Source organism: Zootoca vivipara, chromosome 8, assembly GCF_963506605.1.
Source record: "Zootoca vivipara chromosome 8, rZooViv1.1, whole genome shotgun sequence".
Taxonomy (NCBI): Eukaryota; Metazoa; Chordata; class Lepidosauria; order Squamata; family Lacertidae; genus Zootoca; species Zootoca vivipara.
The window spans coordinates 6,671,659-6,691,149 of NC_083283.1; the positions used below are offsets into that span (position 1 = coordinate 6,671,659).

The following is a 19,491-nucleotide window of genomic DNA, read 5'->3' on the forward strand; positions in this document are numbered from 1 at the left end:
TCAGAAGGAGAGTGCAGTCTTGATTCTGTTTCTCCTTAACTACCAGGTTGCTAGGCTGAATGTTTGAGATTGCCGTATCAAACCTTCTGAGAAAACCTCCCCCTATACTTTTAACCTCACTATGAACTTTTGACCCTCCTGTGCAGGACAACCTCTAAAGCAAAAACAAACTATTCTTTCACATAGATTTTTAAACAGAGGCTAGATTGACATGGCTCAGAGGTCAAGCCACTGATTTCCTTCATCACCAGGACCAGATGATATTTGAGGTCACGCCCAACTTTTTGATCCTATGAAGTCTGCATGAACTTCCTCAAGCATGATCATAGCCATTCTTAATGATAATAGACTCACAATCAAGTTTGAGCCCTCCTGATAAAGCATTCCCACACTTCCTGAGATCACCAGGCTCTGAAAAAGCATCCTCACCCATTCCTGTTGGTAAAGGTTCTTCAGTTCAATCAGTAAAGTTTGAGTAGTGAAAAACCTGCTTTACTGACCTATGGCCCAGAAAGAAGAAAGGAAAGCTTTCAAAATAAAACAGCAATGGGGTGAAAACTCTAGGAGCAATGCCCAGAGCTACAGAACATACGTTTAATGATTTATGGACTTGAACAAGTAAACTTGGTAGCCAGATGGATCTGCAGTTCAGTGAGCCAGTGCTGATTTCTCCAGGCAACAAAATGTCATGTCAATCAACTGACTGAGGCCTGCAGAAGTTCCACTAGGAATGTTCTGAGTTTGTTTCATGGCGATTTAGTACAGTTTCATGAGTGCTACCGTTCCTGTACAACCTGCTTGTGTGCTTAGGTGGCATTCGCCGGGTTTCATTGCCATTTCTCTTCTGTAAATCACAGAATTATATAGTTGGAAGGGACCCTGAGGATCATCTAGTCCAACCCCCTGGAATGCAGGAATCTCAACTAAAGCATCCATGAGAGATGGCCATCCAACCTTGCTTAAAAATCTCCAAAGAAGGAGAACCCACCACTTTCCGAGGGAGGCAGTCCCACTGTCGAACAGCTCTTACTGTCAGAAAGGTCTTCCTGATGTTTAGCAGGAATCTCTTTGCTTATAAATTGAAGACATTGGTTTGAGTCTTAACCTCTGGAGCTGGAGAAAACAAGCTTGCTCCATCTTCGATATGACAGCTCTTGAGATAGTTGAAGATGGCTATCATATCTTATTTCAGTCTCCTCCTTTGCAAAGTAAGCATACCCAACTCTCTCTACCATTCCTCATAAGGCTTGTTTCCCATATTTTGATTTAAATAGAGGGGCTTGTGCCTTATTCCAGGCTTCTGGGTAGCCTTGCAGAGCAGCTGCATCATCCACATGTATATGCAGTATTGCTGAAAGGCATTCTGCAGCCACCCTTGGGAACCTCTTATCAATAAATGAAGCATGCCTTGCTCTCCTGGCACAAAATATTGATGGTGCATGCAACACCCCGATGTCATCCTTCAGAGTAGGGGTGAGGAATTGGTGCTCCTCCAGACCTTGGTGGACCTTTGAGAGCAGAGACAGGATAGAAGGGGGGGGGGAAATCTGGAGATATTTCATGGCAGATAATGTTTCCTTAGACTCTGAAGCAAAGACAAATCTGTTGCTGTTCACCAAATCACTTTAAAGAACACTGCCCGAAGCAAAAGATGAGACGTAAATTATTTACAAGAATACAATCAGCAGTGAGAGCCCTCATCCAGGGCATCACTCCAATTAAAAACTAATGGAAAAGGCCACATTTTAAACCTGCATGAGATAAGTAAATTGGTAAATCATGCCAATTAATTGATGGATGTATTTAGCCCAAATGAAAACGGTGAATATGAGATTCTGGTAGAACCACAGGCAAGGCAGGAAGGAGGCAGAGATGGACAGAAAAATCTCCAGAAATGCAACTGATGCACCTCCGAAGTGTGCCTGATACTAATATTATTAATGTTTTGCAAGAAGGCGAAGACACACCTCTTTGTCCAGACCTTTGAGAAAGTTTTAGTTCACTTCTTTCTTTCTTTCTTTCTTTCTTTCTTTCTTTCTTTCTTTCTTTCTTTCTTTCTTTCTTTCTTTCTTCACGATCACTTGTAGCCGAGTAAGATTGTCTTCCATAAACACAGTTTTAACAGTGATTCCGTAAGAGACTGTGGAGGCCAATTCTGGATCCACACGTCCTTTCACAGTGGGGACATTGGTTTCCAGGCGGGAGTTGATCATGGTGTAGATTTGCCAAGTGTGCCTTCCTCCTAGCGCATTTCTTCCTTCTGTCCTGAGTTCAAGTGTCTTCAAAGCCCATGACACCTTTGGCAACGACTGTTCTCTAACTGGAGAGCTCGCAGGCCAGTGTTTCCCAGTTGTCAGTGTTTATACTACTTTTTAAAGATTTGCCTTGAGACAGTCTTTAAACCTCTTTTGTTGACCACCAGCATTACACTTTCCATTTTTAAGTTCGGAATTGAGTAGTTGCTTTGGAAGATGATCATCAGGCATCCGCACATGACCAGTCCAATGAAGTTGATGTTGAAGAATCATTGCTTCAACACTGGTGATCTTTGCTTCTTCCAGTACACTGATATTAGTTTGCCTGTCTTCCCAAGTGATGTGTAAATTTTTTCGGAGACAACGTTGATGGAATCTTTCGAGGGGTTGGAGATGGCGTTTATAAGTGGTCCATGTTTCACAAGCATATAGTAAGGTTGGTAGTACAATAGCTTTGTAAACAAGCATTTTGGTTTCCCTGCGAATGTCCCGGTCCTCAAGCACTCTGCACTTCAATCGGGAGAAAGCCATACTCTCAGAGCTCAGGCGATGCTGGATTTTTGGCATCAATGTTGGCCCTTGTGGAAAGATAACTGCCTAGGTAGGAGAAGTGATTGACATTTTATAACGTTACACCATTGAGTTGGATTTGTGGTGCCGCAGAGGGGTTATTTTGTACTTGTTGGTACAGCACTTTGGTTTTTTGGATGTTGCGTGATAGGCCAAGCTTTCCGTAAGCTTCTGCAAAGATATTTAGGATGGTTTGGAGGTCATCCTCTGAGCGTGCGCACACTACGTTGTCATCAGCATACTGATGCTCTATTACGGAAGTTTCGATAACCTTACTCTTTTCTTTCAGCCTGCTGAGATTGAAGAGCTTTCCATCTGTGCAACATGACTGAAGTTTATTAATTTACACATGGCATGGAGAAAGTAAGCGGAGAAAGGTTTTTCTTCCTCTGTCATAGCACTAGAACCTCTGGACAAGCAAAGAAACTGAATGCTGGAAGATACAGGGCAGAGAAAAGAAAGTGCTTCATTCAGTGCCCGGTTAAACTTCAGAACTCAATCCCACAGGAGGCAGTGATGACTACCAACCTGGATGGTTTTAAAAGAGGATGAGACAAATTCATGGAAGAGAGGGCAATCAGTGGCTACTAGCCATGATGACTATGTTCTGCCTCCACAGTTGGAGGCAGGGGTGCCAACTTGAATAAAATACTGTAGCCATTAAAGTCTAACAATATTAATGTGCATTGAGGTCCTTCATGAGATCTATGGATTTTCAGTTCATCTGGTTAATGCTAGTGCCTTCTTCAGGGCTACATTTCAGAAGAGTAGCCATGATCACCTGTTGTAACTCAGGACTGCAATACCTCAAGGACTGCCTCTCCCCATATAAACTGACCTGGACTCTGTGTTCTTTGTCCGAGGCCCTTCATCATGTGCGTACGTCGTGAGCTCCAGAGGGTGGTGACACAAGAACAAACCTTTTCTGCAGTAGCTCCCCATTTGTGGAATGCTCTCCCTAGGGAAGTTTCTCTGACACCAACCTTATATATATATTTAGGCGCCAGGCAAAAACATTCTTTTTCAACCAGGCTTTGGGCTGATTGATATTCTACAGCCTTTTAAATGTATTTGTGGGGGGGGGGAGTTATTGTTATGTTGTTTCTGTTTTAACTATTTATTTCTGCTTTTATCTTGTCTTTTTATCTTTTTAACTGCCCTGAGATCTTTTGATGAAGGGCAGTATATCAACAACAATAACACCACCACCAACAACAACAACAGCTTCTACTAGATCTTGCACCTCTGAAAGGTCATGGAAGCAGACAGATGGTTTAGAAGAACATCAACCTCCTGATGCTCAGAAAATGTGCCTTAGTGCTGCAGGATTTTGTTTCTCACTTAAAACAGGGCAACATGGCTATCCTTCTAGAATGTGTCGTGGTATGCTGAGAAAGAGCTATTTAATTTAAAGTGAAACTAGAAACACAGCATGACGCAAGACAGTTGAGCAAATTATTTCCATGGGTTGGATAGCAGGCCCTGCAAAAAGACTGAGCAAATATGAATGTCACAATATTGGAATCTGCCATGCAAGTCAAAAAGGACTCTTTTATGTTTGAACCTCATAAATGATTAAACCTCATAAACTTCACATATATATATATATAGATATTCAGATGGGATCCATTTCTATGTAAGACAGACGGTGTCATGTTGGCCAGATGGAAACTGCTGGCAAGTAATCTACTATATTAAGTACCAGCCTGTTTGGCTAGTCCACCAAACGATAAAACAGAACCTCTTTTATTAAATACATTCATCTAAAAACCATGTCCTTGGATTCCACTGTCCTTCAGTCAGATTCCTATTATAGGACGTCCAGGTGGCAATATTTCTCACATTCATTTCTGTGTTTTTGAGTGAAACTGGAGCTAATATGTAATTCACTCTACACCAGTCCACCATTAAAGACAATGCAGAGGCTTCTGCAAGTGCAGAATTTGTGTGTTAGCTTGGTAGTGGTAGTAGTAGTAGTAATAATAATAATAATAATAATATAGTACCCCACCCATCTGATTGGGTTGCCTCAGCCACTCTTGATGGCTTCATACACACACACACACACACACACACACACACAACCCATTACACATTAAAAAGCTTCCATCTACAGGGCTGCCTTCAGATGTCTTCTAAAGGTTATATAGTTACTCATCTCCTTGACATCTGATGGGAGGGTGTTCCACAGAGTGGGTGCCACTACTGAGAAGGCCCTCTGCCTGGTTCCTTGTAACTTCACCTCTAGCAAATGGGTCAGCCCAATGGGGCCATGTGGCCAGGGCCGGCTCTAGGGGAAGGCTGGGTGGCGCGGGGCGGCCAGGGCGCAGGGCCTGGGCTTGCCAATCAGAAGGTTGGCGGTTCGAATCCCCGCGACAGGGTGAGCTCCCGTTGCTCGGTCCCAGCTCCTGCCAACCTAGCAGTTCGAAAGCATGTCAAAGTGCAAGTAGATAAATAGGTACCGCTACAGTGGGAAGGTAAATGGCGCTTCCATGTGCTGCTCTGGTTCACCAGAAGCGACTTTGTCATGCTGGCCACATGACCTGGAAGCTCCCTCGGCCTATAATGCGAGATGAGTGCCGCAACCCCAGAGTTGGTCATGACTGGACCTAATGGTCAGGGGTCCATTTACTTTTACCTAACAACTCTTAGCACTTGAATTCAGCAGTGATTACTCCTTGGTAAGATGGCAGTGTCACTTTTTCTGAAAGAAAGCTAAAATTTCAGAGATGGGAAAGGGCTGGAATATCCCTGGGAGGAGGGGAGATCCCCACTGACCCCCCTGCAGCTACAGGCCTGAGGCCAAACCTCCTGCCCTTGTCTCTTTACTGTCAATAATTTGGGATTGTCATTTGCCTGGACCATTTGCTCAAACACAGTGCTCTCAAACCCACAAGCATGCTGGTCTATTATGGCCTCTAATGTTGATGCCCTCACTCAGTGCTACAATTTCCCACTGCCTGGAGCTATGCTGAAGGCTTGTTTCCTCCATAGGTTCTTTGCTAAGAAATCTGACTCACCAAAGTCTGATGGCTGAGCTTCAGAAGCAGAGCCAGAGCAGCAAAGAAGAGCATCATTTCACTTCCAGCTCTGCACTTGTTTTGACAGGCAGCTGGTTGCCAACATTGGGTAGGGTCCAACGTGCTGTTCCAAGAATGTCCCATCAGTGCAAGAATTTCTGCTTGCGTGACAAAATGTTCTCCTCATCTCCCCCCCCCCAGTAAGCTAGCATTTCCACCATAAATTTGCCCCATTCTCTTTTAAAGCTATCCAAGTTGATGGCCATCACTACATCTTGTAGCAGTGAATTCCATAGTTTATATGTTTTGTGAAGTACAGAATATGGAATATGGAATATCTGGCTTAGCGTGTGACCTGACAGGCGGGTGTGGAGGACTCCCTGGTCCTGAATGGGGTAGCTGTGCCTAATAATAATAATAATAATAATAATAATAATAATAATAATAATATAATGTATTATTTATACCCTGCCCATCTGGCTGGGTTTCCCCAGCCACTCTGGGTGGGTTCCAACAGAATATTAAAATACAGTAGTCCAAACATTAAAAGCTTCCCTAAACAGGGCTGTCTTCAGATGTCTTCTAAAAGTCTGGTAGTTATTGTTCTCTTTGACATCTGGTGGGAGGGTGCCCCACCAAGAAAGCCCTCTGCCTGGTTCCCTGTAACTTGGCTTCTTGCAGTGAGGGAACAGCCAGAAGGACTCGGCGCTGGACATCAGTGTCCGGGTAGAACAATGGGGGTGGAGATGCTCCTTCAGGTATACCGAACCAAGGCCATTTATCAGGTGAGCAGCCTGGGAGTCATTTTGGACTCGCAGCTGTCCATGGAGGCACAGGTCAATTCTGTGTCCAGGGCAGCTGTCTACCAGCTCCATCTGGTACGCAGGCTGAGACCCTCCCTGCCCGCAGACTGTCTCTCCAGAGCGGTGCATGCTCTAGTTATCTCCCGTATAAAAGGTATAAAAGAAGCTCTGAAAAAGAAAGAAGCCGACCAGTCAATTATCCAGAATTTATGTAGAAAGAGACTGCTTTTAATCAAATATGTGTGCTGGTATTTTTACCTGGGCACGGTACTCCATAAAGCACACTGCACCAAGCAAGAGCCTCACTTCTTGTTCCTACATATCTCACCTTGATGGGAAATCCATCAAGGATGTGTTCTCAAAAAGATGGCAAGAAAGATGGTGCCACTGGGAGAATCCATTCCATAAGACAGGGGTATCCAATATGGTCCCCCCCCCCCAGATGCTGCTAGAGCCTTCACCAACAGGGATAATAAAATCACTAGCATTTGGAAGCGGTAGAATGAAGGAGGTTAGAAATTAAACTGATTACTGAAGGATAAGATGCCAATCAAGTTATTAAGAAGTGGGGTTTGATTACAAATCATTGGAATACAAAATTTCAGTACAGTGGTACCTCGGGTTACAGACGCTTCAGGTTACAGACACTTCAGGTTACAGACTCCGCAAACCCAGAAATAGTACCTCGGGTTAAGAACTTTGCTTCAGGATGAGACCAGAAATTGTGCGGTGGCGACGCGGCAGCAGCGGGAGGCCCCATTAGCTAAAGTGGTGCCTCACGTTAAGAACAGTTTCAGGTTAAGAATGGACCTCCAGAACGAATTAAGTTCTTAACCTGAGGTACCACTGTATTGCTTATTTGTGAGCTTGAGACTGTCATGCAATTAATTCTAATGCCATTCATTGCTTTCCCCGTAATTTATAGTGTAGTATTGATTTATTATTATTATTTGCATTTACAGTGCCATGAACAGGTGTTTAACCCACTTGCGGGTCCACTCTAGTACCCATAGGATTTTCTTCTACATTTGCCATTTGCAGGTGTGAGTGCCTGCAGAATTGTAGCAATTGAATAGTGATTTGTGATTTTTAGCGATTGTATGATAACATTTGCGGGCTTGCGAGATCAAAGGCTAAAATTGGCTTGGAGTTACAATTCTACCAACTACAGCGATTTTCAGCCTGTAACCCAATTTTAAGGGAGTGGCTCATATTTGGGTATTCTCTCCCCCTCCTTGAATTTTAAAGGTGTGGCTTATTTGTGGGTGTGGCTTCTATTCAGGCCAATACGGTATTCCATCAGAAAGCATGAAAAACACACATGAAAGTATGTATCAAACCTCAGTTCCATTTATTTCAATATGGCCGGTGTGGGAAACCTCTTCCAGCCTAAGGGCTATATTCTCTTCTGGGTAAGGGTCACATGGCAGTGGTGGGCAGGGCCAGAGGACAAAGTGGGTGGAGCAATGCAAATTCTACCTTTGTACAGTAGGCTAGTTTCTATGCATCTCTCTCACACACTCCTTGTTATCCTCCATCCAGGCAGGGCAGATGCATTATCACACTTTAGCCAGTCAAAACCACTCAAGGAGGATTTGAAGGAAGAAAGGCCAGTCGGGGTGTGGTTTGGTTAGGGGATATGGCCTGGGAGAGTCCTACGGGTGAGAGAGAGGGGTCTGGAAATTCCCCACCCCTGCAGTGTGGACTTGCTTCTGAAAAAAATGTGCTGGATCCAGGCCTTAGCCCTTTTGCCTCTCTCCATTTCCCCTCCTTCCCCCAAACTCAGAGCTCAGCAGATAAGTCCATCATTAAATCACGAGTCGGATAATCTGCTTATTCAGATGGAAAGACACTTCATGGATAATTAACGTAGGCGAAGCCTTCAGGTGGCAAAGCCAAGGAGCTAAAGGGATAAAGACATAAAATGGGATAACAGAAAAGCGTGGACCTTTTTCAGCAGGCCGAGAACAGAGTCTGTCAAACTTGGTTGTAGCATTTCTTTGTTAATTGCAAGGAGCCAGGATGGGGGAAATCACATCTAATCCCGAGCGCAGAGAGAGGATGAACAGTTCAGCTGACAAAGGCAGAAGATGTAAAAGCGAGCTGTAGGCACCCTGCAAGTTTCTGTTACATCATTATTTACCATTAGTCCAGTGAGCTGAAGAAAAAAGCTGCCCACTCACCACTGGAGTGAAGTCCATTAATTTTGATCACGGGATGAGGAAGATTGTCCTGTTCTCAGCATTTCCCCTACTTTACTTCCTTGGACTTAAATCAAAGAGTAGCTATTCTGCACTGCGCTGCAAATTTCAGAGATCTATAGATGCCCAAACCTAGATCTAATTTGGATTCCATAAACCCAGATGATTCACTGCTAGGCTTGCCATACTATGTCTGGACGCATGGCAACCCATGCCAGCAGTGTCGTTTTTGGTGGTTGTCTTTAAAAATATCTCAAAAAGAAGCTCAACAACTTTTCTGTCCAGATTTTCACTTTTTGAAATATGGCAATCCTATTCACTGCCCCACACATACCTTCCAAGTTCCTTTCTGAAAAATAAGTGACCGGACAGGAAGTAACATACCGGAAGTAGCGCTGCCACCATTTTGGAACTGGGCGGAGCATGCTCAGAAGTGACTTTTGATGCTGCTGTGCCAAGTTCCAAAATGGCCGCTGCACCAGAAGTTGCGCTGCAGCCATTTTGGAACTGGGCAGAGCAGCATCAAAAGTCGCTTCTGAGCATGCTCAGCCCAGTCCCAAAATGGCCGCCGCGGCAGAATAAACCGTGAAAAAACAAAACAAATCCGTTTTTTTTCGGCTGGGGACAGCCGGAAAAACGGTGGTTTCCCGGGGAATACGGGAGACTTGGCAGCTATGGCCCCACACAATCCCCCTCGGGCTACCAGCACCTGCCTCTCTGCAAAAGTTATGAGAACAGGATGTTGTAGTAGATGTGCTTTCAGTCTCACCTACAAGGAACCTTGCAACAGAGTGTCACTGGAAGTGAAATTTGAAGGCAATTTCTAGGTTCCTGCTTGTACAAGAAAGTATATTAAACAGTTGGACTATGCTTACTTAAGAGTAAGCCCCATTGAATGCTATAAGATTTGCTTCCAAGTAATAATAATAATAATAATAATAATAATAATAATAATAATAATAATTTGTATTTGTATCCCGCCCTCCCTGGCCAAATCCGGGCTCAGAGCAGCTAACAACAGGTAAAAACAGCACAGTGTACATAAAATCGCAATGTCAATTAATTAAAATACATTCTAGAATCAATTCAGAATCAAATTAATGGCAACCATCGGGTTAGAGTTCTATGAAGATTACAGAAGGGCTACAAGTTTGCATGAGCTCTACATGGCTACTTTCTGTTGCTCATCGTTAACAGAAGAGCAAAATCTTCAGGTTTATGCCAATAGCCTTGATTTGCATAATGATTTCAAGTGTGGAATATGGCCTTTTTTAAAAGAGCAGAATATTATAATTTCTGGGCTTTGAGGTGTTTACATAATACAACTTTAGACCTGCTGCCCCTCTCCCAAACGCCTCAAGTAATTCATGAGCAAGATCATTTAGGTGCCTGGCGAAAACTTTTCTGCTTATCTCTGGCATTTTAAGAACTGCTAATGTAAGCATTCTGAAACTTAGAGCAGTTTGATTGTACCATCTATTTTAATGTCTGTTGCTATTTTAATTTGCATTATTAGTTTGCGTTGTTGTTGTTATTGTTGTTATGTGTACTTTTACTTTCTTGTTAACCACTCTGCTGAAATATGAAATAAATCCATAATGAATCCTAAATGTTTTTAATATAGTGTTTTTATTGTAAACCAACCAGGGACCTTGGGCTGAAGGGTGGATAATAAATGGATTCATAACCATCAGGAGGAAGGTTTTATACCACCTAGAGAAGGAACTTTATTCTCTAAGTGTATATATCTGACAGTCATAACTGTCTTGTAAAAGGGACTAATCACAATAAAATAAACCCAAGAGATTCCTGCTGTGATTTAAAGCATGTTGAGCAAGCCATGTGGTTACATGCCCCTAATCTGGATTTTACAGATGAGCTGTGATTTGAGCACATGACATGCATTCATATAACTAGCTCAGACAGCGCTTCAACATCATTGAGAGCTTGTGTAATTCAAGTGTTGGACTAGGACCTGGGGGACAAGAGTTCAAATGCCCACTCAAATGCCCACTCAGCAATGAAGCTCATTGGAAGTGTCACGATGCCGCAGCTCAGCCTACTTTATAGGGTTGTGGTCAGGGTAAAATGAGGAGTGGGGAGGATAATGTATGTGTCAAGCGTGGAGAGTCCTCTCCTCCCCCGGTAACTTCATAGGCAAGAATCGCAAGCAGTTTGTGTTTTTTAGTTCTTTTTATTCAGACATCTAGTTGCAAAGCAAGAATCCATATCTCTCCACAGAGAGAGGTGTTGGCTACTCTGATCTCTTCCCCTTCCGTCCCCAGCAACATCCTAGGCGCCAATGGGAAGTTCCGCCCCTCTACATTCGCTGTTCTCTAATATGGCTGGACCTGCGAGCCCGAGGGTAGTGGGGATCGCCCAGGCTCTCTAGGGAGGTCTCTGCTGGCTGCTCCCTCCCTTCTTCCACTATCTCGTAGCTAGGTAACTCCTGCGGAGGCTGTGCAGCATTCTCTTCTCTCTCTCTTATTGAAACCGCTGGGGAGAAGGGGTGCAAATCGATCCCCTCTTCCTTTTCGGAGAGAAGCTGATCTGGCTGAGGACACACTTCCCAGTCCTCCTGTTCGGACCATTCCCTGACACCATGCAATCTTGAGCTCCTTGCAGGTGAAGAGGGACACAAATGCAACAAACAAGTACCTAGACTACTGGTAAAGTCATATTGATGTCCATTTTCCCACCTCATACCCTCCAACATTTTCTCACCCAAATCCAGAGCACCCCCCATGCACTATGCCACCCTTGCCTGACCCCCCTCGCATTGCCTTACTTTCACTGCCTCTATCTCCTCTTCTTCCTCTGCGCCAGCAGCTGGGCCTTTGCCTCCTCAGCATTCTTGAGGTCTCCTTGGCCTTGCCACAGCCGCCAGGAGTGGTGCACATGCTTCCAGAAGTGTCCTTCCAGGAGTATGGCAGTGGTGGCAGAAGTCATGGCGGAAGCCAAGAGTCCACGGCGGAGACCACAGTGGCTGCCAATGTAGAGGTGGAGGAGAAGCGGGATACCTGGGATTTCAAACAGAAGCCGGGGCAGTTTCTGTAAATCTGAGATGTCCCTCTCAAAGTGGTTGGTGTGCAAACTTAAAATATCAATAAATGCCCTGGTGCTTCTCTAACAGCAAAACTGGACACCTTCATCTGCCCCAGCTACAATGAAAGATGTCTCTCCCGTATCGGTCTCTGCACCCACAGCAGGTGCTATAATTCTCCAACGGTTTGAATCTACCCCCAGTGGTGCACTCTTCTGACAAGCACAGAGTATATCCATGTACAGTACAAATTGTACATGCAAGACTCTCTATGTGCACACAGATCAGATTAATCTGCAGAGCTGGGGGTATGGCCCACAGGCAGGATTCACACCCACTCTCCTCATTGTATTTCAGAATGTCTAAAAAGCGTGCCGGGGGGTGGGCACTGTCTGTAAACAAAAGGAAGAAACCTTCAGCTGCTCCTGTGAACTCTTAATCTTACAGACCTTGCTCCATCTGCAGAACATCCAGAGCACAAACCTTTTCTTTTCTTTTTTTGTAGACTTTTAAAAGTCATGCAACAGTCCTTTGGATTTGTTCTGCTTTGTGGGTTGTTGCAAGTAAAGTACAGTGTCAGCACCATTAAAGGACACGGTTTTCATGTTGTATTCTCTGCACTTTCTTTAGTGGCAGTAAATATGCAGAGTGAAAGGAAAGCAAAAAGGCAAGGATATAAAAGGAGGATTTTGATGTATCCAGTAAGAGCTGGAATTGGTTTTCTAAAACAAAACAAAACTATGAGAGGCCCCAGAGCAGATTTAAGGATTTATATTATTACTGAGTTGTGTTGCCACCTCTCAGGGTTTGATCTGATGTTTCGGGGTTTAGCTTCAGTGATGAAATGAAGCTCAGTGGTGAAGAATCTGCCTTGCATGCCAAAGGTCATGGGTTGGGCTGAGAGACCCCCGCATGCAACCCCAGAGAGCTGCTGCCAGTCACCTCTCCTTGCCTTGTGGATGAGCCAGCCGTGGGCTTAACATTTAGCCCCTCTTCCCAGGGAACTCTAAAGTTGCATACAATCTGCTCCCAGAATCTGTTCCTTTGGGAGACAGAAAGGAGGGCAAGGGAGGAAGGTTCTGAAACAACAGTAAGCCTTGGTGTTCTGCTCAAAGCTGGAAGTCAGAGGGCATGAGACTCTTAATCCCAGAGTTGTGGGTTCGTGCCCCACATTGGGTGAAAGAATCCTGCATTGCAGGGGGTTAGACTAGACGACCCTTGCGGCACCTTCTAACTCTATGATTCTGTGTAGGTTTTGCTCATCCTTGGGATCCATCTGGTGTTAGCCAACCATATTGTGGGCCAGTCCCACGTCCTGGGCTGCTGTTAGCCGCATTACAGAAACAACTAAAACAAACAAGCAACAACAAAAACCACCCTTCAACTTGTTCTTAAGCAGCCTTCCATAGAAGTGTGACCGTTCTTGGAATGCTTTTTGCAGTTACAATTCCTGGCCAGGTCCAAATGAAGGTCGGTATAATGTAACCTCACAGAGCAGGCAGCCTCCAAGAGGAGTCAGCTACATTCAGAACAAGGGGGGAGAGAACCATCCCTGTTGCTTGTTCTCGGTGTCAGATTATCAGTGGTAGGCTGCCTCTAGATGTGGAATTTGCACTGATTTCTGGCCTCAGAATTATGTTCTGTAATTTTTCTGCACTGACATGGTATTCTGCATGGAGAGTACATATTCTGCATGGTGAGATTACTGTACGGACTACTGCAATGCACTCTACGTGGGGCTACCTTTGAGGGTGACTCGGAAACTGCAATTAATCCAGAATGTGGCAGCTAGACTGGGGACTGGGAGTGGCCGCCAAGACCATATAACACCAGTCCTGAAAGACCTACATTGACTCCCAGTGTGTTTTTGAGCACAATTCAATGTGTTGGCACTGACCTTTAAAGCCCTAAATGGCCCAGTCCAGTATACCTGAAGGAACGTCTCCACCCACATCATTCAGCCCAGACACTGAGGTCCAGCTCCGAGGGCCTTCTGGCAGTTCCCTCACTGCGAGAAGTGAGGTTGCAGGGAACCATGCAGAGGGCCTTCTCGGTGGTGGCGCCTGCCCTGAGGAATGCCCTCCCATCAGATGTCAAGGAAATGAACAACTATCTGACTTTTAGAAGACATCTGAAGGCAGCCCTGTTTAGGGAAGTTTTTAATGACTTATGTTTTAATGTATTTTTTAAAAATTTGGAAGTGGCTGGGGAAACCCAGCCAGATGGGCAGCGTATGAATAAATAAATAATTTATTATTATTATTATTATTATTATTATTATTATTATTATTCAGTGGACACAGCCAGACAATAGCAAAGGACTTGACCCGAGCCATCTTGTAGCAGAATGGGCCTGCTATGCCACCTCAAAGCAGGCTCTGGAGGTGGACAGCCCAATTACTCCAATCCTGTGCACCTGCTACCTATTTGCCATCTCTAGGTGACTTCCCTCCCCTTCCTTTGTTCAAAGTGCTCACACAAAAGGGGATATTATTATGTCTTTCTTGATTACGAAAATAGCCTCAGTCTTGCTTTATCGGGTTTTATTCAGCAGGAATGTAATTCAATTCTCCCTCTCATTGGGTGACTCAGATGAAAGGGCACATGGCTTTTTATATAATTGCATGGGAGAAAGGGGGTTTGGAAAGGATGGTGGCTGGATTCTTCTTTGCTCGCTCATTTTCTGCACGCCCTGAGCAACAAATGCAGCAGCATGGCAATAAGAGAAAGTAAGCAATTTCCTCGGGTCAGGCGTGGAACAGAATGACCTACATGGTTAGAGCCATGTGTGGACTCTGCCCGCAACATAAAATCTGAGTTCAAAATCAAATTTTGCACAGAGGAACTAAATATGCGGCAAGACTCTAGCCAAAGTCATAATGCTACAGGAAGTTATCATAAGTAAACATAGTAAGCGCTTGGCTGCTGTATCAGGCCAAAAGACCCATCTAGTGCAGCATGTTGTTCTCAAAAGGTACAACCAGATGCCACAGGGGAAGCCTGATAGCAGGACCTGAGCACAAAATTACTCTGTCCCCAGATGTAAAAAAAAGATAAAGGCAAAGGACCCCTGGATGGTTAAGTCCAGTCAAAGGTGACTATGGGGTTGCAGCGCTCATCTCGCTTTCAGGCTGAGGGAGCTGGCATTTGTCCACAGACAGCTTTCCAGATCATATGGCCAGCATGACTAAACCACTTCTGGCGCAATGGAGCACCGTGACAGAAGCCAGAGCGCACAGAAATGCCGTTTACCTTCCCGCCACAGCAGTACCTATTTATCTACTTGCACTGGCATGCTTTTAAACTGCTAGGCAACGGGAGCTCACCCTGTCGTGGGGATTCGAACCGCAGACCTTCTAATCGGCAAGCCCAAGAGGCTCAGTGGTTTAAACCACAGTGCCACCCGCTTCCCTACCCCCAGTTGTATTACAAGGTGGCTGATACTGAGAGGCATACTGTCTTCAACAGCGAAGGCAGTACATAAGCCATTGTGGGTTGTAGCTATTGACAGCTTCATCATAGAATCAAAAAATGTAGAGTTGGAAGTGATCCCAGATGATCATCTGGCACAACCGCTTGCAATGGGAAAGGTAGTGGAACCATACCCATACTCCTGATTTCAACTCTGATATTGATTGCCAAGTTAAATCAAGGCCTCCTTGAACCCTGCTGGTCCAAGGGATTAAAAACCAGCAAAAAACGTCGTACATGAGTTGGATATAAGCCTTGCTGATGTCGAGGTCAAGAATTCCAGTGCCTTAAAAGAACTGATTGGTGACATTATTTGCCAACATATGAGATGAGAACTGTAGGCAGTGAAATAACAGAGCCAGCATTGCAACGTAGCTTTCATTGGCAACAGTGAAGCCCACATCACCCATTGCAAATCAAAAGAAACTATAGTCATCTTCCAAAGCGGCAGTTAGTGGAACCATGCTAACATTCCTGATTTCAACACTAACATTGATTGTCAAGTGATATCAAGGCTTGCTTGAAGCCTGCTGATACATCTCCCACCACCCCTGAGGCTTGGCCATGCTGTTTGGGGTCAATGGCAATTGGAGTCCAACAACATCACATTTGCCACCTGTATTTTAATGAATGTTGGAAATCAGAAGCAAATGCAGCCAAAATTATATCACTTGTGCACACTTTCCTAAGCACATGCTGTACATGTCTTACTGTGATGACAAAAGCAAGGTTGAAAATTGCAGTCCTACCAAATAATTATCAGCTGCTACCGGTCCAAGTCATAAAAACATATAAAGAAGTATTGGGGAATCTGTGGCCCTCCAGATGTTATTGGGCTAGAACTTCCATCAGCCCTAGCCAGCATGGTCCATGAGAAAAGGGGAACTACCAAACTCTTGGAAGGATAGCTACATCACCTTAATTCCAAAGGCCGGAACAGATTCAACACTCATGTCAAATTATAGACCAATAGCACTACTTAATACAGACTATAAAATATTTGCTGATATTTTAGCTCAAAGACTTAAAGTAGTGCTTCAGGAAACAATAAATAATGATCAAGCCGTGTTTTTACCCAGGCGACATCTATACAACAACGTACGACATATAATAAACATCGTTGAATACTTGGATTACAAAATAGATAAACTGGCCGTACTCATGTTACTTGATGCTGAGAAGGCTTTCGACAGAATTTCATGGTCCTTTATGATAGTTAATAGAAGAAATGGAATTAGGAAATAATTTTTGTAATGCAATCAAAGCCATATACAACTATCAAAATGCAAACCTAATAATAAATGGAACAATAACAGGAAGCCTTTCAATAAATAAGGGAACATGGCAGGGGTGTCCCCTCTCCCCACTAATTTTTATATTGGTAATGGAAGTGTTGAATAATTGATTAAGAGAAGATCAAAGTATCAAGGAAATAAAGTTAGGAGATAGAAGCTGCAAAAAAAAGTTTTTTGTGGATGACCTGATACTCATAACAGAAAACCCAGAAGAAAGTTTATTAAAGGCAATGGAAATAATAGAGGATTATGGGAAGCTGGCTGGGTTTAAGATAAACAAAACCAAGACGAAATTGTTGGTTAAAAATATGAAAGAAAATGAGGAGTCTACACTTGCATCTTCTTGATCATTCAGAAGCAATCACTACTTGTCTTCCAGGTTGGACAGAGCCAAGACGGCGTAATTCTGCAATTCTTTGCGCTCATCCAGGTTATACTGTAGCTTCTCCAGCAGCTCAAAGTAGCGGAAGAGGGAGTCACGGGGCCAAATGACCTGCTCATCATTATCAGCCTCATATAGCCCTGGCAGGTTCTTGTGGATATATGTCTCCCAATCCAGAGGCCCAGAACCAGAGACTTCTGGCATGCTGTATATTGTGGATGGCCCAATGCTCATTTTGTCCTGCACCTGGGGTGAGCTGAACTTCTTTTCCAGCAATTCCATCTTAAATTTGTCAGCTTTCTGCTGAGTCTCAATCTGCTTCATTTCTTCGCTCAGTTCATTCCGAATGGTCTGGAAATTGGTGACCATGGTGGCCACCATGAGGTTTCTGAAGATGAATGCCCCAATGAGGAGCCACAACCAGATAAACAAGCCACTGATTACTTTGTTTATCTCTGGGACCTTCCACGTGTCCTGCAGCAGAGCATACCAATGGTCCATGGTGAAGAGAATGAATATGGTCACCAGTGCATTGGGCATGTCTTGAAAATACCTGTTGTACTCTAGGTCATCCAGGTTTGAGCGAGTGTAGCCCTCAAAGAAGAAAATGCCTGATACAGCAAATATATAGAAGAAGAAGACGAGGAGCACCAGGATGAAGCTCATGGCTTTCATTGCTTTGTAGATGGCCATAATGAGGATCCGGATTTGCGGGAGTCTAGGGAAGAGCTTTAAGCAGCGCAGCACACGGCAAGCCTGGAGGAAATATTTGGCGGGCTTGCTTTGCTTCTTTTCAACAAGGAATACCAACTCAGGGATAAAGGATATGATGGTGACTGCGCAGTCAAAGACATTCCAGGAGTTCTTACAATAATCCTGAAAGCTAACAGTCCAGTTCAGCCCAATTTCCACCAAAAAGATGAGGACAATGACCCAGACGATCACCTCCATTGCCATCCTCGTTTTCACCAAGTGGTCCTCCAAGCTTTGCCCTATCTCTACTAAGATCATGAGGACCACCATGTTCAGGCAGATGAGGATGATCATGAAGACTTTGAAGACTTGGCTGTTCAGGACTGAATAAGCCCACATGGCGACAGGGGGCCAGCGGCTGCAGCGCACACGGATACGGTTACGGCAGCGTGTCTCTCGGGTGACCATGATATTCCGTCTGGGCGCAACATTGAAGCGCACCAGCTGGTGATGGTCTGTGAGCATTAGCTTCTTTAGCTTCCGATGGTCCAGGAAATCTCGTATGTTATGGCGTGGAATAGCACTGCCTAGCCCCCGCAGATAGTCAATCAGATAGAAAGTGTAGATCAGCTTGGAGCGGATGGCATCTGCTCGGGGATGCAGTTCAAAGGGTACTTCGTTTGTCTCTTTGGAAGGTTCTGATGAGGGGGAAGGTTGTGATGAGGGTGGCTGGTCCTCCATGACTCCTGCTGGCTCCTCCTGGTATGGCCCAGAGGAGATTGGAAGGTTCTTCATACAGCATAATAGACACTCAGTGGTGACCTCACACTTGAGAGTATTCTCCTGGAGCAGCCAGAGCATTCCACTAGCCTGATTTTATTGGTATGCCTAGGACTGCAGTTATTAGGGTCAATGCATGCAAGTTATACACTGGAATGCAGACATAAGCCAGTATATAGTCTAACCACAGTGGTCCATGCATTGGTAACCGCAAAGCTTGATTTGTTTGGGCCCTTTATTTGTTTTGAATCCTGATTCCTTTGCAGCATTGGCTACCCCTCCCAATTTGGTGTCATCTGAAAATTTGATCAGCATCCCCTCAATTCTTTCATCCATGTCATTTAGAAAGATGTTGAACAACAACGGGTCCAGGGCAGAACTCTGCTGCACCCTACTTGTCTCTTTTTTCCAGGATGATGAGGAACCATTAGTGAGGACTCTTGGGGTTTGATCCGTCAACCAGCCAGAAATCCATCTTACAGTTCCCTTGTCCACCCCACCTTTTACAAGCTTTTCCATGTGGGTATCATGGGGGAGTTTGCCAACAACCTTCCTGAAACCAAGATATGCTACATCCACAGCAGGGAGGGAACAGCAGGGAGGGAACAGCTTTAGCTCAAGGGTGGGTTACTTGCCTTGCATGGAGATGGCCATAGGTTCAAATGCTGCCATCACCAGGCAGGCTGTGAAAGATTCCTCTCTGAAACCTGGGAAAGCCACGGTCAGTCACAGCGCATTATACTGAGCTACATGGACCAATGGTCCGACTTGGTGTAAGGGGGTTTCTTTTGCCGTAGAACTGACATCCCAATTAATGCTGAATGGTTTAGGTGTGACAGATACTGACTGAGCTCACAGGTATCAGACTCTGAGGTCTCTTCTGGTCAATTCTGGCTAAGTATTCAGCCTCCCGATACCCTCTGGCACCAATTAGACAAGCATCCTCCTCTTCATTTGGCAATAGACCCAAAGCTGCTG

General features: G+C 44.6%; 1 protein-coding gene across 1 annotated transcript; it reads right to left on the reverse strand.

The window, feature by feature from the left end:
• Positions 1-16,775: 16,775 nt before the first annotated feature.
• Positions 16,776-18,594, reverse strand: CATSPER2 (cation channel sperm associated 2). The gene has a single exon (XM_035124453.2). The coding sequence runs from the start codon at positions 18,592-18,594 to the stop codon at positions 17,023-17,025; it is 1,572 nt and encodes a 523-aa protein (XP_034980344.2). The 3' UTR covers positions 16,776-17,022.
• Between the last annotated feature and the right edge of the window lie 897 nt (positions 18,595-19,491).